General features: G+C 37.4%; 1 protein-coding gene across 2 annotated transcripts in view; it reads right to left on the reverse strand.

Annotated features, from left to right (window-relative positions):
- Positions 1 to 24,356, reverse strand: part of CDKAL1 (CDK5 regulatory subunit associated protein 1 like 1) — a 378,008-nt gene that overhangs the window by 134,019 nt on the left and 219,633 nt on the right. For both annotated transcript variants that reach the window (XM_009093895.4, XM_030241687.2), the window contains exon 10: positions 10,496 to 10,662. In XM_009093895.4, the coding sequence (XP_009092143.2) occupies positions 10,496 to 10,662 (167 nt within the window). The remainder of the gene's footprint in view (positions 1 to 10,495; positions 10,663 to 24,356) is intronic.

Here is a 24,356-nt window from a genome sequence, read left to right on the forward strand (position 1 = left end):
ATCATGTGTCTATGAATGAAGGGATGCACTACACAAAAATGAATTATCATGTAGGAACTAAAAGGTCAAAAAGTAGCACAATTTGTTTTAACCTGCCTCTACAAAAATAGGTGTCAACTACATTTGGAAAATAACCATGTATGTGAAGCATCCTTTAAGGATACTGATCACATATGAAATATATTTTTCCAGTCCTTAGCAGCTGGAGTACATTAGAACACAAAGCACATTACCAGGAAGATTTCTATCCAGTCAGTATTTTATCCTAGCAATTACAATACACAAATTTAACCATCTAACCAGAAAATCACACCTCCTGTTTGCAATGACACCATGTGCAACTATAGAAAATTGCAGAGACAATAAACATCAATATCTGTGCATCTTTATGTCAGTACCAGCAAGCTGTTCAGACAGCAATTCTTTCCCCTTACCTAAAGCAGGCAAGAATCCAGATATTTGAATTCTGTCTTGTGTTTGAGTCATGGTAATGTGAATAGCTTGCTTGCTAGCAAAAGGATTTCGTCCTCTGCCAGCAGTGAAGCCCAAAGAAATCCTCGTCCATATGGAAACATGACAAAATGGCACTCCCTCAAAACTTCATCCCTTTGTGGCAGATGTTAGTTTGGGATATGTCACGAGGGGTGTCTGCTGACTGTTGTCTTTCAGAAGCTGAGCGGTGCTACCACCAGCACAGTCTGGATGAAAATCAAGTGGCTGTGGCCCATTTTATAAATTCCTCTGCTGCAGTGCAGCTCAGGAACAGATGTGATCTTGTGATGGAGGCACGGGAATGATGACACAGTTATGACCCAGTCTGGAAAACCCACAGCAGTTCTGTTAAAACGAATGAAGAGGGAACTCTCCCCCCACTTCCCACCCCTGTGAGCAATGGGGCTTTAAAAAACTAAGAACATGTGGGATGTCCCTGAGGACACTGGTCAGAAGGCAGTGCCTCTCCCTCATCTGTATGAACTGGGGGAGATGTGCTGAAGCCACAGATAGTCAAGCTTAGAGGCAACCCTACCCCATGTAACATGACATGACATGCTCAGGTCTTTATCCTTTATCCTGTCATTAGGATAAAGGCAGGTCACACTGGAGCAGTTAAAAGCCCATGCAATTCTAGCCAATGTAATTTGAACCTTAAAATCAAATCTTTGGGTTGCCAGATGGAGGGCAAAAATCTGTTTTGCCATATGGGAAAAATGCCTTCTACATTACCAAACAGAAAACTGGTATTAGCTCAGGCCACCCTAGGAAGTGGATATAAACCAGACTGCAAGCTGTGATTTGCTGATAGGAAACCGAGCCGTGAGAGTCATGTGCTCAGCCCTAGCTGCTCCCAGCTGTTCTCCTAGGTGTGGGATCTCTCTACTCCTTCCAGCCTCAGAAAACAGACAGACCATGGCTAGCTAAGCAACTTTCTCCTCCCTCACAGCTCAATATGTATTAAGCCTAATCTCTTAAAAAAAACATGGCAAACCATGCCATACCAAAACCACCTAATGTGCCTTGAAGAGCTTGCCGCATCTTCCTTTATTAAACAAGAGCACAAGCTAACTCAAGTTCCTGCAAAAGAAGTGAAATTCAGATAATATCACAATAAAATAACTGCATTTCACAGTCCAAAGCTTCAGCTGAAATTTTTCACATCTCTTCCTATGAGTCAGTGCACAAAGGAAACACACAGCACCAAATTCGCCTGGTACCTAATTTTCTAAACCTAGGTACCTATTTTTGTAAATACAAAAATATCAAGAATTCTCCTATTTTGTTAACAGGTGGATATGGTTCTAAGTATACATGTTATATTCAAGAATAAAAAGAAATTTCTTGTACAGTATCATTTATTCACACTTTCTGACAAAACCAGTAACTCTCAGCACAGACACCTTAAACCTTCATTCATGAAATTCTATCACAATAAGTAAGCTGGCTTCCCTATCACAATTTGCCTCCAATATTAAAGCAGACTGACTTTACACTGGGTAAAATGTTAAGCACCATCATCTCCATTGGGTGGATTGCTTATTACTCAGGCTGTGATGAGCCATGAGCCCAAGCTCATCTGAGTCTCCACCTCACCAAAACAGAGCTGATTCAGTGACACCTTCAGCATTATACCTCACTAATTTCTGTGCACCATGCAGGAAAATGGTTCAGTGCTTTCAAAGATGAGAACTGTTAATGTTGCTGCTGCAGCCATCGTCACAATCCTAAAGAACCTTTGTGGAGCTTCAGAGTGCTGTTTGTCCAAAAATTGATTTATATTAAGGTGAAGTGTACATTTCATTAATGGTTAGAGCGATGGTTTAATGACTTCAAACCAGCCAACCAAAGAGCTAATACTAATTACTTCTGAAATTATTAATTCTGACATGCAAGAAAATACACTTTTAAAAAAATTTTCTCCCTAATTTCTCATCATTAAGCACTCTTCAAATGAAATATTTTTTTCCAGAAGTAAATTAATACTCCTTTTTTCAATATGTATTAGAAACACCTATTGGGAAGGTCCCTAAAAAGGTGATGTATTGCAACAGCACACTGCTACTTTAAATAACTCTCTGTCTCAATCATACTTTATGCTAATAAAACCTTGAAAATTAATTAAAGCATAGAGAGGCACACACAATAGGCAAGTAGGATTGTCACACTACCTTTTTGTCTTCAGAAAGCTGAATGAGTAAAATGAATTGCTAGTTTCATCCACACTAGGAATTTGTTCTCCAGCTCAAAAATGAGAGTCCCATAGGATGGAAAAGAATTGATGGTTTCTGCTCAGAAGGAAGACATAGAATGAATTGCACACCCCTCCAGAGTTCATCTGCGCCAAGACAGGGCAGTGCCAGGGAGCCTCTCTATTGTTTTCCTTCATTTCAAACAAGCAAGTACAATATCTAAAATAGCAACTGCTTTAGCAGGTTCCAGTGGAAGGAAAACAGTGGAAGGTTTTCATTAAAACTTAAACCTTTAGGCAAATACTATCACTTTCTTTTGTGAACTGATCTAAATTTCATAGTAAAACAAAATAAAAATATTGGAAACCATAACAACGAGATTTATATCACAGAATTTACATTTTTCAGTAACCCTTGCCATTTAACAGAGCTAAACCAATTGAATCCAAGAATGAGAAGAGATTTTACATCTTTTCCTTAATTAACAGTAGTACAACAACACAAAGCAAATATTACTGCGCAGTTTTATTGAAATTTCTAGAACACAATATATTTTATTTTTCTCATTTTTAAAGAAAATCTTCACCCCAAAAAAATCAACCTTTTTTTTTTAACAAATGCCAAAGCCTAACGAAGCAAGCAGTCTTACTGAAGATTATGTAGATGATGCTGCAAAGCACAGGGAATGTGACAGCTCATCTATCAAAGAAAACAAAAGGGTTTATGCATCTAAACTAAATAGAAGCTTTTGAAAAAGTACAGAGAGTAGTTGGTAGAACTTTACTTATTATAATATAAATAACTAGGAAAGTGAGATGCTATTTGTTTAACAATGAATGCAGAAATATTAAAAGAAGATGGCACACTTTGTCATGCAAGCTCTACGTTTGACAATAGCTTCTACCTCAATGCCTTGAAGTGCATGGCAACTGATAAAAAATCCTACTTTTATTTAGCACAAATGCACTATCCCATATATGCATTTCCCATTCTTTTAACATATTGCTCAATTACTGGTGATTTTTATTTTCTGCTAGTAATTCACCAGAAGCTCCAGCTCCAAAGGACTGCTGGGATGAGACAGTATTGTAAGTAATTGACAGCCTGACACTCAGCACAAGATTGAGTGTGGATCTGTCTGCATTTAAATACTCTTCATTCTCAGGCAGTCTAACAAGCAAGAGCAATGTTCATATGAGCAAATCATAATTAAGGTACAACTAATATGCACAGATTTAACTGGTCAAGCAGCATGCTACTTAATGTTAACCCCTTTTTGCAATACCAGTTTTTATTCACAGATTATTAAATATAGAAGAGCACTAGAATGCATGCATAAAATATTCCGTTGTGATAGAAAACTGAATTTTGCATAAATAAAGCCAGTTTTTTATGTATCTCAAAGCATTTTTTCTACTAGTGTTATAAAGAACGTGAGCTCCATTCTGAACAGCACAAATATTCCCTTCCATGTCATCTGGAAGGAAACATTTATTGTCCAAAGTTCCCAATTTGCTAAGGTTTTTGAGAGAACCCAATATTCACACATACAGCATAAAACCTTCAGGAAGAGTAAAATGGGTTCTTATTTTGACATTTATTAAGCCAAATCATATTCTACCAGCTGGAAACGAACATGTCACCAAGCATTTACAGACGTTAGGATCTGCTGTGTATGCGATGTTAGAATTCTAGATTAGAGAAAATGGCATGACAAAATGTGTCCCAAAGCACAGCAGAGATTCATCCATTTCCCAACTCCATAATATAAAAAAGTACATTGACTCTGGGGTGAGCTACGTTCCCATGACACTATGTCTTAAGAAGTAATTTAAAGGAAATGTGCTGTATTTGAAAACCCCAAAGACAAAGAATGATTTGAGAGGAAGTGCAGAAGAGACAGACTATGTTAGTACTAAAAAATAAAATGCAGGAATACAGAGAGTTAGCAAAGATGCACATGCAGTTTCCATAGGACAAACAAGCATTTAACATCAAAGGAAACAGTAAACATCCCTTCATACTTCACCTTTTATTTTTTTCGGGAGGACAGAGGCAATTGCCCCATCCACCTTCCTTTAGTATCTGAGGTTCCTTTCAATTATACTGCTAGCAAGACAGACACAGTTTGCATAGAGACAACTTTGTAATTACAGCAAGAAAAAGTTGCATGGTCCACCGAGTACAAAACACTACAAAACTCACAGTAATAAGAAGTCATGGGCTTAACTATTCATTTATTTAAATGTATGCTGCAGTTTTCATTTTTTCTGGTCAAATCAACAGATTTTAATTGGCACTTCCAAAAGCAGCAGTCTACGAAAATGACAAAAAATAATACTAGAAACAAAGCAAATACATGCCCTAAAGTCCTTTTAATTCTTGAAATTATGCTGCCCTTTTTTTTTGCCATTGAGGAATGTGTGCATATTATTCCCTTTTAAAATGCATTTCAAATCAGCTTACACTTGAGGTTATTCAAAACTTGATCTTATGCACAACGCTCAAAAACACTTGGTGCACTCAGAGGAAAAAAAGGACAACAGAGAAAAAAGAAAAGTGAATTAGTAATTTTACTGTAATACTGTAACAATTTCCTATGTGCTGTGTCAGGGCACGTTTGAGGGAGCCATCTGTAGGGTATCAGCTTCAATGAGGTTAAGAAATACAAACACCGAGCTGACACGAAAAATCAAAGCAAAAGAGCAAAGAAATACTACTGCGACTCGTGGTACACTTGGCACACCTTCTGCATTTAAAGGCTCTGCTGCCATGCAGACTCCATCTCAATGGCTGGTGTATCACTCAAATGTCCTGAATTAATAACGGAGATACAGCCCACAGATGGCATATAGTATGGTTTGAGACAGACTCATTTTGACAGGTGACAAAGACGACTACTCATCTAGTCATGTGAAATTAAGCACTTACGGGAATGGCAGGTGTGAACTGCCTCCTTTATACAGATCTGGAAGCATCCCATCACTCACAGAAAGTGCCATACTAAAATCCCAGACAATTCTGGGATTATGTTAAATCCACAAAAGAGGCAAGCTAAGGCTGAGATGTGAGTCCCTGCCCTTTTACAGTCTGGATGATCTAGAGTCCCTTGTGATTTGGACAGAGCCCTGGATATTTAAAAAGCAAATTAAGTTTCAACCCAAGGAAAAGCGAAATATAGTCAAGGCAAAATCAGTATCTAACACTATGCCATGAACATTAATTTCAAGCTGCTACACATTTCACCTTACTTTTTACTTTTCAGACTAATTTCCATTCATCGTTTATCTACTACCATTGCTTTAATGGATTTTTCCCAACCCTCCCTTTCCATCAGTCACTGGAAGTGGATGTTAAACACTGTCTCACCAGAGCCCTAGCAAGTAGCTTCATAATATGACTGGGGAAAACATGTCTGGAGGTTACCTCTAAAGCAGGGTGTATTCCTTATGTACTTTTACTACATGTTGATACCATGGGGTGATAAAATCTTTGACATTTGGCAGTGTGTGTAACTAGAGCAGTAGCTCTGTACAAAGACATATGGGCAAGAACACACAGCGTAACCACAGGCACACACACTCCTTGCAGGTTTTTCTAGGACTATATAATGGATCCTAACACTAATCTTCCCCTTCACATTATATAAAACAAAAAAAAAATCTGGGGCAAATTATTTTTCCCTGGCCATAGTCCATGTCTGTTTAATAAAATTTTCTTCCACGCAGAAAAAATCCAAAGTTTTCCTCAATGTCATGTTGCATTAACATTTTAAGATAGGACAGACACCGGGCAAGGGTATGTCTCAAAATCTCAGTTTGAGAACCAACCTTGAGATAAGCAAGCTCTATGCTTCATACTGTATCCATTCAAACAGACTGCTAAGACTGTGAGAGCACTTTGGAAAATGTAATACTATCTCCAGTGCTTGGCCAGGTTTTATCTGAGAGGAAAACTGAGGGTGTCTCCTGCAGGCAAACCAAACTCCAACTTCTTTCTCAGTCTTAGTGACACAACCAAGAGCTTGAGTCTGTGGTCCTTCAGTTTCTTTGAACACCCCAAATAATCCTCTCTGTCATAACAGCAAACCTCAAGCTGGAGAAGTCCTGCCAGGATTTGCTGTGTTCACTTTGACATGCCCACTGAAAGCAGCAGTGAAATTTTAAAATGTAGTTCCCCATGCTCCCTTCACAGCCATTGGTTGGTTCAGTCTGGGGAGAACTTCATAGTGGACAAACTAAATTAGCTTCCAAGGAAATCAGAGCAGTAGCTATACTCCAGGTTCACTGTGAATGTACTCCATCCACATGGGTGGAAACAGAAGGATTCAAATCGTATGTCTTTGAAACAGCTTTGGATCACGGGTAGTGGGAAAGTTTGATTGAGAATTACATTTATTTTGAAGAAAAGAGTTCAAAATGCAGATAAATTTAGATATAATGGCTTCACTACCAAATTCTGAGTTTTCCTCATCTCCTCTTAATACTTCATATTATGCATTAATGTAAGCACAGACATCATCTGTGGCTAAAGAAAACAGCAGATAAAAAATCAAGTTCTTTAGATTATACCCTGAATAATTATGATAAAGCTTTTTGTAATGACATAGGTTAGTATCCATGCCAAAAAGCATCTAATATTTTGCATGACTATAAAACATTGAGTGGTTCCAAATACATCTTTCTTTTTAGACAAGAAGGCCCAAGTGAATGCAGAATTTATAATTTGAAACCACGTGTCTGCTTCTCATCCCAAGACTATTCATGCTACACAATGCACTAGTACCACCATATTTACTGAGTAAAAAACTGAAGTATTAAAATGTCAGACGTAGCAACAAACACAAGCATAGTAAGGATTTCCATGAGATTAACAGTATCCTCTGAAATGACAAACATGTTCAAGTACAGAAAGGAATTTATCTGACAGCAGTACCTGAAGGCACTGGTTATGCTATTTTAAATCATATGAAAACTTCAACTGACTCCCTACCTGAAACAAACTTGAATTTGAATGGCCACTGGCCCAGATCCCCAAATCTACCAAGCCTTCCAGCATAAGAACCTTAATGCCCATTACAACTGTCCACAGCTTTTCTTTGCCCCCTGCTCTGCTCTAATCCCAACACTCCTGACCTAAGGGAAGTTGTCTTCTTCCTCTTCTTGTGCTGGCCTCCATCAGTGGAACAGCGGAGCTGTTGGCTACCACTTCTTAATGGAGACTGTGAAACTGATTCCCAGTTGCTGAGGCAGATGAAACACTCTCACCTGCAGGTAAGCTCCAATAAATATGGAAGAAAAGTGAATGAATCAAAGTTTTTCCTTTTAGGCTGAGTCTCTAGGAAAGCTCTGTCCAGATCTCAAAATTAGTTTCTACATTTAGAGGACTACTGTTGCTCTATGCCACATATAATTTCAAAAGTGAAACAAAACCCTGCAGAGCAATTGCATGTGTACATGTGCAAATCTTATGCCAAAAATGTCTGGTTTTTAAAAAAGATACATGATTGGAATGACTTTGTCCTTTGTATTGCATACAAAAAGTGACACCAGATTTATAGATTTTCCCAGGCAAATTTTTTTCACAGAAAGCCAAACAACATCATAATTAGAAAGATGACTTCTAAAAAAAAAATCAATTATTAAAATGCAGCACCTTTTAAAACAATTAATGAAAGATGTTTGCAACAAATAACACATCTTCATATCTTAAGAGATACCAGATCTACATCTGGATTTTATCCTAATCAACTGACAATGAGGATTAATCAGCTTCTCACCTAATTTTGTTTTTTTAAACAAATTACAGTTTTACCCTTTCCTCAACTGGGAAGTTAAAAGCATGTTGCCAATAAAAAGTTTCTTTTGTTTGGTGAAAATGTATACAGGAGACTGCTTACATTCCCAGTGATCCTTCAGAGAAAAGTCTGGTAAGCTTGGAAAAGGAGGTTAAATACAAATACAGAAAGCAAAAAACCAAAAATTTGTTGCTAATTTAGTTTGACAAATCAGCAAAATTATGTCACAAAATTTCAAGATCAGAAATTCTTGGTCACATGTGAAACACAGAAAAGTGATTGAATAATCCTTAGAAAAATCATACAAATTGGAAACTGTATGGAACACTGAAGAGGACAAGCAACAGCAGATGTTGCTACTGCACAAAAAGGCTGCTGCACACAAACACATGTTTTGCAAAGCAACATTCAAGACACACATTTTTAATAGGCTTCCATGAATTCCTCTGCTTTTGCCATGACACTGAAAGAAGCATTTTCAAAGAGATAAGAGTACTTTTCCTAAATATGAGTCAGGTACAAAAAAAAAGTCCTACCTACAGCACCTTCTGGAAAATTTAGAAACAGGAAGACTAGATATAAATTTACAGATTTGTGACATGCTCACACTTACTATGATTGAAGGAAAGCAACATTCTTTCCACTTTTCTTGGACTATATCAAGAGTACCCCTTATCTCAGCAGAGCAGTTTGTTATTTACAGCAACTGATTTTTTTATTTTTTTTAAGCTTTGAAAGCACTCACACAATGACCAGCAGTGACAAAAGCAGCAGTCTATGCCAAAACACTTGAAATAAAGTGAATTAAAAATGAAAGTAAAGGAACTAACTGTGAAAATTGCTAAAAGCTTGATTTGCTTTTGTACAAGATGCTGAAAAATGTTAAAATACAAAAAGAAAAGAAGAAAAGCTTGTGGCAGATATGGGAGTCCCAGACACAATGCAAATTCTCAGAAACACTACCACATCCCTTCCTAAAGGCTCCTATTCAGAGTGCTGAGTTAAAAGCCTCTCTTAGTGAAGCATATGCTAAACCAAAGAATTAAATAATAACCTAGCAAATTCCTTGCAATTTTCTGCAGGTCAAATTCTTTAGCTGGTGAAGTGAAAACCTGCCTATTCCTACCAAGATGAGATTCCTCTGGCCCACATGCTTCAACAATTGGCAAAGGTGCAGTTATAACACTCTGATGAGAAAATACTGTCCTTGACATCTTAAGAAAACACAAGTGCAACTATTAATGTTGGGAAAGCAGCATGGATACCAGCTACTTGTCTGGGTATTAAACATGCACACAGTTACAAAATTTACTTTCAACTACATCCTTCCCTCCTTTTTCCTCCTCTTTACATTTATGTTCATTCTGTGGACAGTTTCTAGGAATTTCAATAAATTCATTTGGTGACAGAATCCATCAAAACCAACCTACCTTTCAGAAAAAACTCACTTCCTCCTCTGCATGAATAAGCTACTCTTTCAAATTCACACTGTTCCATATTTCTAATTTCATTGAACTGCTTTGTTACATTATTTTAAACACAGATATACACTTACATTTCTATTTCTTATCATGGAAGTTCTAAACACACTAAAAATAGGATAATGAAAGCATCACTGAGAAAAACCACCATATAGTGTTTCTGGAAATATTTGTCTGAGGCGCAGCAGGAAGAAAAATTCAATCCCATAGTCCATCACTTGCAAATGACATTTCCTTTAGCTCTTGGAAACACTCGACATACACACAAATGAACATCACTACAATAAAATCCTACATGTCAGAGATCTCACTAATATTATAATTCCAAAACTACTTGAGGATCTTATTATCTCAATAACTTGCTGTGTCAGGCAAATGGCTTTACACTGTTAGTCTAATGTTGTAAATGTATTTTAAGTCCATTATGTTTTTAAGCTACGGCTTAAAATTAAAGACACTTCACACAAGGTTCCATGCTGACTCACTCAATGAATGTCCATGTTGGCATATAAATGATTTCTTTTCTTCCTTACCTCCAGATGCTCTAAAATATAGGGAGGGTTTGTCATGCCAAGCCTCAGCATAGCTCCCTCAGGAATAACTTCAACCAGCTTCCACAGAAGCGTGGGGAGGTCTGTGCCAATGTCTCTGCCATAAGCCCCTGTGTCTTCACTGGTCAGCCATATCTCACAAACACCCTCTGTGAATAAAAGAAAGAGATAATTAACAAATCTGTTTTAGAGCTGTTTATTTTATCATACAGCTGCTCACTCTTTTAAATGCAGTATTTCACATGGCTATTATGCAGCCAGACTGGGTATTCAATTGCAAAGGGGAGGGAAGGAGAAGGAAGGCTTATCCCATGGGTAGCAGTGGGTTATTAAGTTCATTTTATGAGCACAAGAGTGCTACAACAATGCTGTAAATTATCATTGCTGTGGAGTGATTAACATTCACAGCCAATGACTAATTCTGTGCTGCCTCTACAGCAAGTCAGACAAGTTTAATACTCTGTTTTATTTTTTGAGTCTAATTCATTAAACACCGCAAGAGACATCACCAAGCAGAGTTTGCACTAATGGTTATTACAGTAGTTAGCTTATTGACTGGTAAGCTTCCAATGAGCAAAACCAGCTGTAAAGCACTGTGGTTGACATTCCTCCTGAAGTAACTATTAAAATCTTGTATTCTTTAAATTATACAATTAGCAATGCAATATTAAAGTTGTATTGAAAAGGTTAGTGACCACTGCACAACTGAGTGATAATACAGGAAAACCTGTTTCCTGGCAGGCAGTGCTTCATTTTCCATCAACCAGAGCCTTAGGAAGTAGGGCATTTGATTTTTATTGTAAATAGCAACCTTGAACACTGATATTTGGTAATAATATTCTCCTATCCAAAGAGAGGAAGATTGTACCACTCTTTAACAATAGTTGACAGCATTGAGGTTTCATGCAGCCACTTCTGCCAGCCTGCCCAGCTTTCATCCTTTTTTGCAATATAATCCCTCTACCTTTCCTTACCAAAGCCAGAAATAAGCCATCAAAAACAGGGTGTCTGTGAAGAAAACACCTGTGATTCACAGCAAGATAAGATACCATTAACTCAGTGAAGAGCTAAACTTCTAAAACCAATCATGAACTGGTAAAGGAAATTATCAAACACTAGAAGGTGCATAATTCATCAAAGCACACTTTGGGCCAGCAGAGAATGTGTTGGAAAATGTAAATGTTTATGTTACAAATTTATACTCAAATGAGGAAAACTTAAGCACATACACTGACTTTAATCACATAAAAAGCTATAAACCTAGAAAACCAAATGTTTTACAAAATGTAAATCCAAGACTGCTAGTCTTAAATTCACACTGCAACAATAATGGCAGAGAGCAAGCCATGCTGAGCATCAAAGTTAATCCTGTTGGCACAGAAACATTTTCAAGGTAACTTAGAATGAAAAATGCTTAAAAATTGAAGGTTAACCAGAAAACTTCTGAAGTTCTGCTTCAAGTAGGTTAGTGAGGGAGATGTACAATTTATATTTTGAGAGAAGTCTAGTGTAAAGCATTCCTGAAGTACTAAGTGCTCTTTGGTCGACCATTTGCAGTCACAAGTTTGTAGTCACACTCAAACTGAGCTCCTTGTGCAGAATCTGCCTGCAGGACACAATTACACTGAGGATTTCAGTGCACTTGCTAATGCTTTTGGAATTCATCCCACCACAGGCAGTACCCATCACGAAACATACTCTTGGATTTGCTGCTTGCCCTACATTTTCCTGGAACACATGAAAAAAGAATTGAATTTTATATGCTGTATGTTAAAGAAAGAAGAGAAATGTAAGGAATCTAAATGATTGATAACATCCTATTTTGTTTAGTGTGGGTTTCTTTATATGAGTCTCCAACAGCCATAAGAACACTACAAAACTTATTGATTGGATGAGTTGCTAGTGTAACAGAGTAATTCTCATTTGCAAGCTTTCAATCTAAAGAGTTGCATGGGGTTTGGATTGGATTTCCTTTTTCTTTTTTTTTCATGAAAATGGCTAATGGAATACTGCCTCACAGTTACCAGATGAACACTGAGGGAAAAAAAAATAAATCACTGGCTAGGAATGGAAATAACATTCCGGTGGAAAACAACAGCAAGCTTTCAAAGCTGCATAGGTGGGGACCATTAGCCCCCTGGTGGGCTGAAACTTCAAATTAAATCACAAGAAGAGGAAGCAGCTGTAATAGTAAATCAGCAACAGCAGGAATAACTGTCTCATCTGCTCTCCGATCAGGGTGTTGAACAACAAGCAATGGGAATAATGCATGCTGAGAGATCCAAGGATGTAGTCTGGTTACCAGGGGTGGGGGGGAGCAGGGAGGGGGAAGAACACCTGTATTTTAGGGAAAAGTTCATGTCCCACTTTCAGGGTGACAAAATGGATCTTCAAATTTTGAAAGCTACCGTGAGTGGTAAATATTTACAAGTAAGATCATTAGGATAAATCAACTTTGTACATAACTGTGTGAAAGAGGTTTTGTGTGGACTGATTTTAGGCCAGTTTTTTCAGTCCTTTGCATCCCCAGTGTAGGAGCCTAAACTTACACCAGGTAAGAAGAGAAAACAATAGACCTCTCAAACAGTACTGATGTAGTCAGTCAACACCTCCCATTCTCACTCCACCCAGTTCCCCTCCAAACTCCAGCCCTCCACAGGAACCTGTTTAAATCCACTGTCTAATCACGTCCATAATATTTTTCCTTTCTCTCGCAGTGAACCTCATTCGATCATTCACCACTCTGTTACTGGGCAATTTTGGTGCTAATAAAGGCAAGCTGATTTTGTAAACAAGAAAATTGATCCAAATGGGAGGCTTCAGATGTGCAAACTCAGAGCATTTGTTACAGTATTAAGGCCAATTATCGCTATATCCAAGTAATTACAAGTCTGCCTTTGGTCACAGCTCGTGGTTTATTTCTCACTCTGCCATCACTATCCAGCACAAAAGTGAAACCTTAACAGTTGGCCTCTGATCTGCTGTAACTGGAGATTACTGAGAATTAAAAATGTTGGAAAAAGAATAGGTTCCAAGCAAAAGAAGAAAGTTCTGAGCCTATTCCTTCTCACATGTCTCAATATAAAGAATACTCATTGCAGATTATCTGATGCAGGTTTTAATTTAATTTCTGTGGGGTAAGCAATCCTTATCATAAAGGAGATAAAAAATCCTACATCTATCACTTTATAAAATATGTGCATTCCTGGTTTAGAGACCACTTGAAATTATTAATTTCTTTAATAAAAAACTTCTAGCATTTTTATTTTGCTTTATCTTAATGTCACTATTGTAACTACTGTTTTTGGCAGTACCAAACATCCTTTAAACTGAAGAGAAGTTTACTCCATCAGAAAAATGAATTTATTTTAATCTACAAAAAGATCTGAAGATGTTAAAATACTGGACACACCAATGCCAGTGAAATTCTCATATTTGATAACTGACTGTACAAATCAAATTCAATCCCCAAATCCTCCTGATTTTTCTTCTCCTTCCTTCCTTGTTCTTCTCTTTCCTGACAGATTTTTTAATGTGAACCAGAGTGGCTTTTCCAACAGCACAATTCTCTGCAGGCTGCTTCAGTGGGAGGCCCCTGACTCTGACCTTCTCAGTAGCCCACATATGCTTATCAATAACTGCCTGACCTCCTTGTGATTCCTTCTCCAACAATGAATTCTTATGGCAGCCTGCAGCGCTGCACAGACCACAGAAATACCTCTCCCAGTGCACCACAGAAATCTGAAAGACCATCTGCCAAGGGGAGGCCTTACATAAACGTTTGTGTCTTGCAGACTTGAGGACAGTCAATCTGAGCACAGCCAATCTGACCATTCCTGACCACAATCTTAGAAATATTTAAAAACAAAAAAATCATGGCCAAAGATGAAGGCTTAGAAAACACCAAATTCATTGTTCAGAATTAGCTTAGCCTACTTTATTTTCTCTTCAATTATTCGAGTTTCTTCTAATTTATTCAGCATGGATTTTACAGGAACCACTTACATACCTGATGCAGTGTATTATGCTAGATTACTTTGCTGAATCAGTGCCTTAACTGGGAAATTGTGAAGAACTATGCAAATAGCAGATCACTGTACCAATCTGGATATAGTGCAAATTTAAACAGAAACGGAGATTTGGAGGAATCAGTTTCCTCCTGTAATTCTGAAGTACTCTGCAAGCATTGATTCACCATCATCCAGGTGTCCTCTTAAGACAGTTCAACCACATGGATCAGCACTGAAGCATCCCATTGCAGGGACTTCCCTGAAAGAGAAAATCAAACTGGGAACAACTCACTGATGCTAAGGGGGATTTGAAAGGATTCATTTCCAGTTCACCAAGAAACCCTTACTCTTATTTCATCTGTATATACACAGGGCTTCTGGAAGACAGAAAGAATGGAGCTGGACACAGTCCTATACAAACCCTAGTTATTCAGATGGTAACTCATGCCAAACTGTCATAATTTGAGAATGCAGGATTCTTGCATTCTGGCAAGCAGATGATGCGAGTAGATTGAAGAAAAAAGACAGGTCTAGGTTCATGGCTGCTGAAAGAGGCAAGCTGTCAGGCTATGACCTAAAGGATCAATGCTTTTTCTGTATTTTGTGGAGCACAGGTCAGCTTACGGTTCAGCACCATACCATAAAGATAGATGCAGTGCTGCAGTTCTGCTCAAGACGCGCTGTGTACAAACTGTCTCACAGCCTGAATTTCTAGAGGATCTTTATTAATGCTCAAAAGTATTTCCTCTTTTTAAAAGACCTATTATTTTACCCTTCTGGACAGTCTTAAGGACATGAAGATGGTTGTACCCTCCTATTTTCTTAATGCTTGCCACAAACAGGAGAACAAGATCTGAACAACATCATGAATGTGGGCCACATCATGACGTGTGACTTACTACAATTGCAGTTGTGTTCCGAGTATTTCCAAGGACAGCAATACCACAGCCACTGTGGGTTATCTGTTTCAATATTTGATCAGCCTAAGAGTGAAAAATTTTTATTTTCACCTAATTGCAATTTGCTGTGTTCCAACTTGTTAACTATCATCCTACCTCTTCAAGACCTGTCTGACTTCAAGACAGTCTGGCTCCGTCTTTCCTCTACTGTCCCATTAGGCCATTGTAAACAGCAATAACTCCTCTTAGCTTCCTTTTCACAAAACCATTTCTTGTCTATTATGTGCTCCATCCTCCTGATCATTGCACTGTCCCTGTGCTGAAATGCTGCAGTATGTCAGCCTTGTTCTGAAGCACCCAAAAGCGGACAGAGCACTCTCTCTGTGATGTCTCACAATTGCCAAATCCAAGGCACCAGTTGCTCCCTGGGGCCAGAGGCTGCACTCTCCAACAGCAGCTGGGGCACAGCTGGCAATTGCAGAGGGGTTCCACTGCTGACTCATGTGCACCAGCTTTCCCAGAGGAACTCCAAAAGCTGCAAAGCTGCTTCCCAGACAGTCAGCTCTCCACATCCTTAGTACAGTATTTGGTAGCATCCATAGTGTAGCATTTCATCCTAGATTTGGGACATTTTACCTGCATTTGTTAAACTTCATGAAGTTACACTAAGTCCATTTCTCCAGGCAGCTGAGGTCTCTTGCAATATCAGCTGTACCCTCCAGCCAGTCAAGTACTCTCCTAATTTGAGTATCATCTCCCAGATTCCACCTTGTTACAAAAGACATGAAATATTGGCTGCAAAATACCCTTAGTACGTGCCATCTAGACCTTATAATACGGACTGCCACTTTGGGAATCTGACAGTCCAATGAATTCCTTTACCTTCTCACCATCCAGTATTTCAGTCTATACTTCACTACTCTAAGACTATTAAGTACAATGCTGAAATTATAGACAAAATAAAGGTAAACAAATCCAAACTACCCCTAAACAAAACAGAAAACCCCAAAAGAAAACAAAAAATCCAAACTTCACCCCAAAACAAAAAAAAAAAAACCCAACATCCTACCCCCCCAAAAAAACCCAAAACCAACTAACCCCAAAACACCTCAACTCCACTGCTTTTCTATCCTCCACAAAGCCAAAAATCCCATCTGAAAAGTAACTCAGGCCCATCACATGGCTTGCTGTTGGTAATCCTATGCCAAGTGTTCCCAAGTGCCCTCTTGCCCTTCCCGTGCCAGGCTGTGGCTTCTAGGAGTGTCTGCCCCTTCCAGGGTAAGGTTCAACTGCTCTGTAGTTCCCTAGTCCTCCTGTTTTGGCTCTTTCTGGAGGGCAGTGTGACATTCCCCCCTCTTCCAGATCAGGAATCTCCCCTGGTTGTCATGTCCTTTGAAGGATGAGAGAGAACAGCCTCATAATGACTTCAGCCAGCACTCTCGGCACACTTGGATGCCTCTCACAGCAGGATTATTTCTATTACTTCTGCATGTCAGTCTGCAGGTACAAAAACTAGAGCTGTGTTTTGCAAGTGCCAAGCTCAGTACAAGCCTTTAAAGCAGTTGTGGTTTCTACTACCCACAGGATGACACATATATTAGAGTGCTTAGGAAATGAACACAGTAACTTTTATGGTCTACATATTTTTGAGAACAAATGTTTGGAAACTAATATGAAGTGGCATAGAGACCAAGTTATACTGACTGAAATCATTCCACTAATGTAGGAATTACATGTTATTTTAAAAGTAGAACACTGAACAGTATTGCTTTGGAAGATTCTGTTTGGCTGTGTTGTCTACCACACTTAGTAATGAAATTAAAGACATTTTTTCTTTCTCCTTGCCAACATACTTCAGTAAATGTTTACTCTAACAAATTATTAAAGTTCTCATGTATTTATATAAAAATGCTATACATTAGTATATATCCATGGTATGAAATTCTCAGACCCACTGAAGCCATAACAGGAACTTGATTTAAAGGATCCTTTTCTACAGACATGACATAGATATTACAACAAATTCCTGATCCTGCAAACTAATGCAAAAAAGTTTGGGCTGTATTCACAAACTGAAAAATAGAAAAATTAATTGCACCTTGGCCTCCACTTAACTCTTCCAGCTATTGCTTTTCAAAACTATGAAACATATTTTGGATTTTGGTTAGATTAAGTTGTATTTTCAAAAAGTAAAATGTACTGTCTCTCTCTCTCACATACTAAGTTGCAATCAGAGCTTAAATGACCTTTGATGGAAAAGAGCTGAAGAAATACCTTATCAAGCACAATACAAATTAGTTCAGGAAACAGCTGGGTTCTGCTTCAAAAAAATGTGCTAATAATCTTTTTAAAATGTATGTTTTATACATTTTCCCCTCAAAGTGCATTCGTATTTTTAGTGTTATTTTATGTAATTTACAAAATCTAATCAGAACTGAAGCATGGGGGAGAAAAAACCCCAAAACAATAAGCATTAGGAACAGTAACTTTTTCCAATTACTTTTAAGTTAGAATAACAAAACACTGTGGTTTTGCGCAAATTAAAAACCCTCCCCATCCTCTCCAATGCCACAACATATGTACATACTTCTACTACCACCTTTCACTTACTTTGGAGATTTTACAAGAACTGCACACTGAAACTACCCATCTACTCCTTAGTAACACCAAAGTAAGTTTTAGGTAATGATCTTCTACCATCTGCTTTCTATTTAGATGTGAAGTCTGATAGAAGAACCTGATAACTGCATGACTTATAGAAGCTTTCCATTTTATCTTCTGTGGTTAACAAAGTGGAAGCTGTAAATACATTTATTCCAAATTTTACTTTTCCAAAGTCATGCATCTGAGAAATGAGACTGATGAAACCATTTAGAATATGGGTTGACTGAATTTGCTTATTTATCTAAATCTATCACATAAAAGTCTCAAAACCAGAACTGCTCCTTCTACAAAAAATGCTTTGCCATCAAGGCACTTACAAAGGAAGTTCACTACCTGTGACTATTGTAGGGATTAGCAGTTCTACAATTTGCCTCTTAGTTTACTATACTCACTTCTCCTACTATATTGATAAGTAAAGTATTTTTATAGGATGAGTTTTTTGAAACAAGGTATAAGAAAACTTGTTACAGAACTAAAAGTAACACTTAAATTATTCCTCCTTCCCATGGCATTAATAAAAAAAAAGTTTGAGAGTTCCCGATAAAAAGCATGCAGCAGATAGAGCCAACTAATCATTAAATACCAAAGAAAGCATAAAAGGTTTTTCTCTCCCACAAAGCAAACTCTTGTCCTTGCTTACAAAAGAGGTCATTCTACCCCTATAGGGCCCTCTGTTCCTAACAGCTCACTGCTAGAGCATAAACCAGCAGCCCTGTCTCGCTCGTTTTGTAGCTGCAGTGCGAGAGCAGAGGGGAGAGGAAGGAGGGGAAGGAAAGGGAACAGGATAATAGGTCACTTGCTGCTGCAAACAGCATGATAGCTAATCTTATTATGAGTCCAGTTCCATTCTCCTAGAACAAGGGAGACTCAAAGGGGCGTGAAGACAGTCAGGCTGCTGAAGTTTGCTCAGTGCCAACACTGCAGCATTATGCATCTTGCTTTCAAGGAGGATTAATGATACCATACATCATGATGATAAATTGGGGTTTGTAGCCAGTTTGAAGAGAAAGGGGAGGAAAAGATTTTTTTTTTTTAATGGAGGGAAAAGTGCATAGTTGAATTTCATGAGTTGGTCCTATTTTTCAGGCTGAGGAAATCATTCTTTAAGAGAGAGGTCAGTGCTTTTTCTATTGGTCACCTGCCTGTGACCCTCCTATTTCCAGGCATGTGTGTTATGTACACAATGGCCTGTTTTGAAGGTTAGCTCTTGCATAAATGAAAGAATGAAAAAAAAAAAAAATCCACTTAATCATTATACTTCCCAGCTGAAAAGAAACAAAACTAAAATTTGCCATTCCAAATACAGACATCCTACAAGAATTCCTTTGGTTTTCAGAGACAGTGGACATCTACTGCCTGAGTTAACAGAGTAAAAGTCTTGTGTATTAATGATCAGGGACATAATTGCCTGATGTTAATTATTTCCTTGCTGAACCAATAACATTATTCAAGGAGCAGGCTCAATGATAAGCAGTGGTACCTACAGGAAGAAAATAAAGCATAAAGGACTGTGTGACTATAGGGAAGAGATTTGCCAGAAGAGACTTAAACACAAAGGAAAGCAATTTCAGGAAACACAGACAAGGCTTGAGTTTAGAATTGTTCTGCACCCCTGTACACAGCATATAGAAAAACAGGTTCCTGAAGCATGGAATTATTGCTCTCTATGCCTCACAAATACACTTTGTGAAATATTGATATGTTTATGCTGTCCTGGTACTACAAGCAGGCAGAGAATATTTGACCCTCCACCAGAAGGGTCAGTCCAGCACCCTGCACAAAATACTCCTCAGTTACTGAAAGATGAAGTGCAAAATTTCTATAAACTTAAAAACTGAAGAAACAAAACCTATTATTGCTGTGCCTATTGTCAAAACACAAATTGAAAACCTGCATTGAGCTCTGAATTCAAAATGAGGTATATGAGAAATCTTGTTTATGACTTTGGAATTCATTGGGAAAAAGAGAGTAACGTGCCACTCATTATAACATACGCTCGCTGTTTTAAACCCCAAACATGGGCTATGGTTCTGCTGTAGATGAATATCAGATGCAAAGGGTCACACACTGCACAAATTCAAGGAAATGGTCACGAGCTGTAGGCATATTACAGGATGCAGTGCTAATTAATGGAAGCTTTTTACTGAGTATCCATCTCTGTAGTGCTAATGAGTTTGGATTAATTTAAACAACATGTTTTCATGGAAACTGATTAATTCTTGGGAAGTAGAATGGCATACCAAGTTTCAGTCATTAAAAATGTTTGTAGCCAAGCTAAATAAATCTCTGAATCTGAGTTTATCATCATATAAACTTCTACAGAAGGAGAATGACTTGAAACTTCTACAACAGGAGCCTGCACACAAGCTGCCAGGGTGTGTTGGAAGTATTTGACATGGAACTTCATCCTTCACATAACATTCTCCTGCTCAAATTTCTTGCGTTTTCAAGAGCGAATCCTATAGTTTTATTTAATTCCTTTTTTTTTTTGACTTTTACTTTTTTAAATAGAAACAGCAAGAGGAGAAAGAAAACACATTTTGGGTATTTACAGATGATATTTTAAAAACTAGCTGAAAATTAGTTGAAATAAGTTGACTTACGGTAAAATGTCAACATTTCAAAAATGTAATCAAAGGAAAGAGATAGCTTGTGTCTTTCTTTGACTGAAAAACTAACAAAAATGAACAAATAATCATTGTTCTGTGACATATACCAGGATTAGGCGAGACATCTTTTAAAACCTTTCATGTTCTAATTACAAAGAACCCTAGAATTCAGAATAGAGTGTTCTCATAAGGGACAAATAAAAAGGTGTTAAATGCTTTGTTTCACACTAAGTTATGAGCCAAGACATAATACTGTAAACCTCGAACGGCACTACAGAATACAGAAATACTTTAATAAAGACAGGCTCTTGTTTTACTTTGTTTTTCATCCATTCCTCAATATAACACAGTAATTTTATGTGGAAATACTGAATCCTAGGGAAAAGACTGATTTTAATTACAAGCATTCTTTGTATGAAGAGTGAAAATAGCTCAAGAATCTGTCAAACTGATGTATTCAAGACAAGAAAACAGGGAAAAGGGTCAGCATATTCAAGGGCAAGGTGGTGAGTTGAACATGGAATGTACTTAGGGGATTCCAGTTCCATAAGCCAGCAATACAGAGGGGTAAATACCATTTCTGGGGTAGATAATCCTTATCTAAAGTTACCTTCTCTTGACAGCATAGATAATACCTTCCACTCATTACAGCCTGTATCTACAGGTAAGCCAAGCTTGCTGCACCTGGTGCGTGTGTCCTTTTCTGGTTTTCTGGGGTTGTTGTTTTGGTTTTTGTTTGTTCTCTTTTTTAAATGAAAAAAATAAATGCCAGGAAAATAGGCCTTACAAATTAAGAAGTCTACAGACAGAAATAACATCATAATCCCCTGATTTCCGTCAAATGTCTCTTTAAATGTTCACTGTTACTTAAAATATTTTCTCAAATGAGGGGTTTTGTCTCTGCAACTTTAAATGAGTCAGTTTAACCTAAAAAGGAGAATGCTTGCATTGCACTAGTAATACACCTTCCCCAGTTCTAAATCATGAAATTCTTTAATTATATTCACTGAATTCCCACAGAGCATTCAAAGCCTTTTTTGTGTGTAGCCACCTTAAACTAAATTTATTTTAAATATTCAATGATAGACCACCAAAATATGTCATCAGTCGAATGCAATTAAAATGTGTTGGAGATGTCCACAGAGAGGTCAAATAGAAATCATTCAAGGGCTTTGAAGGATATTAATGTATTTTTCTCAAACAGATTAACGCTCATAAAGGACTCAATCTAAACAATAATTTACCTTTTGATGAACTTATTATATGTCAACATAGGAACATGAATTAAATCTAAATAAAGAGAGATGAGCTTCTGTCCATGAATCTTTAACAAAAAATATTGAGAGAGAAATTACTTAGTCTTTTAAAGAATTCAAACAAGATCCTAGTCACTCAGAAAAGGTTTATTATTCCATCTATTAGAAAACCCCACCAAACAGATGACACTAGGAAAAAAACCCTTAAAAATATTATTGAAATAATCTAAGAACATCCATTTGTTAAACACTTTTTCATTAAAAACTTGGTAACACAAGTCTACAAGTGTTACACAAGTTTACCTTTGTCTTCATGGAAAATCTTCTGAAATGTGTTCCTCAGACTTGTTTCTAACACCTTTAGAGCCTACATTCAGCTCTAAAAGACATAACCCAGCAATGAAACTTGAGGAGAAAAATTATAAAGGTATCAAACTTTGCAAATCTTAAAACTGCTGTTCAGCTGCATGAACTGTTAGAAATGAATGTGTATTTGATTTAGAAAGGGGAGGAGCTGGGAGCAAAGGCCAGGTTCCAAAGCCTGGCTGAGGTGCTCACATGGCTACAGGGATACATCCCTGGGAGAGGAACATGCAGAACGCCCCAGGGGTTATAGGGCAAGTGCTGCAGTTTGTCTGGGATGGTGCTCTTGCCCTTGGCCACTGCATACCAGAAGTTTCTATGGGCAGGGGAAAATTAGGTTGAAGAAAAACTCTTCCAGGCAGCACCAGTTCTGCCAGTTAGTATGGATATGTGTAAGAAGTTGTATTAAAATGCAAAATATTCAGCCTTTCAACACTTAGAGCAACATTACTACAGCATATTGATGAGTAATCCATGTAATCATTGGACTGCAATCAAGCTTCAGAATTCCACAACTACATTATTTTTAGAGGAACTTAAAGAATAATTTTCTTTCAGAACCCTATGAGCCTTGAAAATAATTCCAGCCCAAACTTTCTAGAGGAGTCACAAATCAAACACAAATGCCATTCCAAAATGTTTCTCATTTTTTCTGAAAGAAATATGATCCAACAGATAAAGGAGCACTTTTTTGCATATGTTTATGTTTTCCAGTAATGATAGATGGGATATTTTGTGGAGCAGTTTTACTAAAAATGCAAAATGCATATTACTAAGTTGCATAAAGAAATAAAATACAGACAATACCCTCCAAAGTCATCAAATATCCAAACCAAAGTACAACCAAAAAATTAAAATGTGTTACTATAAAATACTCTGTCCTGTGATGGAAGAAACTTGCCGCATGTTCATACACCATTTGTCACTTCTACGTATGCCATAAGCTTTAGCAATGCCAGAAAAAAGAAGAAACCTAATGAAAGGTCTGGTTTTAGTCAGTTTCAGAAATGGGAAAAATGTCATTTCTTAAATAGCATATCTTGATTGCCAATAATTTCTTTTTAAGAACATGAACTTTAGCCTTGGGTTATGTGCTGGAATATCCAAATAATCTAATAAAGAGCTTATAGTAACTCCTAATTTGTAGCATAAGACATCTTTTTGTCCCTATGCAACACTAACAACAACGTGGCTGCAACGTACATTGTGTTATATACCTTTAGCTGTTTTTGTATGAACAGAAACAATTGCTTAATAAATGGGAATAAAGTGGCTTTGTGAGTTTACCATATTTTCAGAAAGATTCCTTCTATTTCCTCTCTCCTGTCTCCATCTAAAAATAATGAGAGCAATTACATTTTTCAACCACTTACCTAAAACAAAAAATAAAAGGATGCCATAAATCCTAAATACAGATCACAGAATACAGTGAAACATATAAGCATAAACCCTAAAGTGATGCACAGGATGAAAACACTTCCCTGAAACCTACAGAGAAGCTCTAGACACACGTGTAGTATCTCAGCTCAGATAGTGTTTCAGACTCAGACATGGGAAAGAAGCCTTTGAAGACTGAGTGTGAACACATGAACACAAATACAAATTGGAGAAATGAGCAAAACTGGCTGTATTCAATAACACCAGAGTCTTAACTACAGATTGGCAGAGAAAAATAAACTAAAACCTCTTAAAAGAAAACGTTCAAAAGAAATGCATTCCTTTCCTCCAGCTGAACAAAATATTCAGTCATCTTGGGATTATTATGAAGTTATCCCTCATTTGTTTAGGTTTAGTGTTACTATTCAAACAGGAGTGTTGATGCCACTCTTACTTATGAAATATTGGTTTAAATCAATCAGAGTGGGTTTTAGGAATAAAGAAGAATGGACAACATTCTTCTATTTTTTTAATAACAACTTCTCTTTTGTTTTTACTGTGAACTGAGTTAGTAAATGCCAATACCGTTAAGCGATTCTCCCTACTCAAGTCTCCAACGTGGACTCATTTCTTAAGCTTGTATTTAATATAGCTTTAATCAGGAT

This window comes from Serinus canaria, chromosome 2 (genome assembly GCF_022539315.1).
Source record: "Serinus canaria isolate serCan28SL12 chromosome 2, serCan2020, whole genome shotgun sequence".
Classification (NCBI taxonomy): Eukaryota; Metazoa; Chordata; class Aves; order Passeriformes; family Fringillidae; genus Serinus; species Serinus canaria.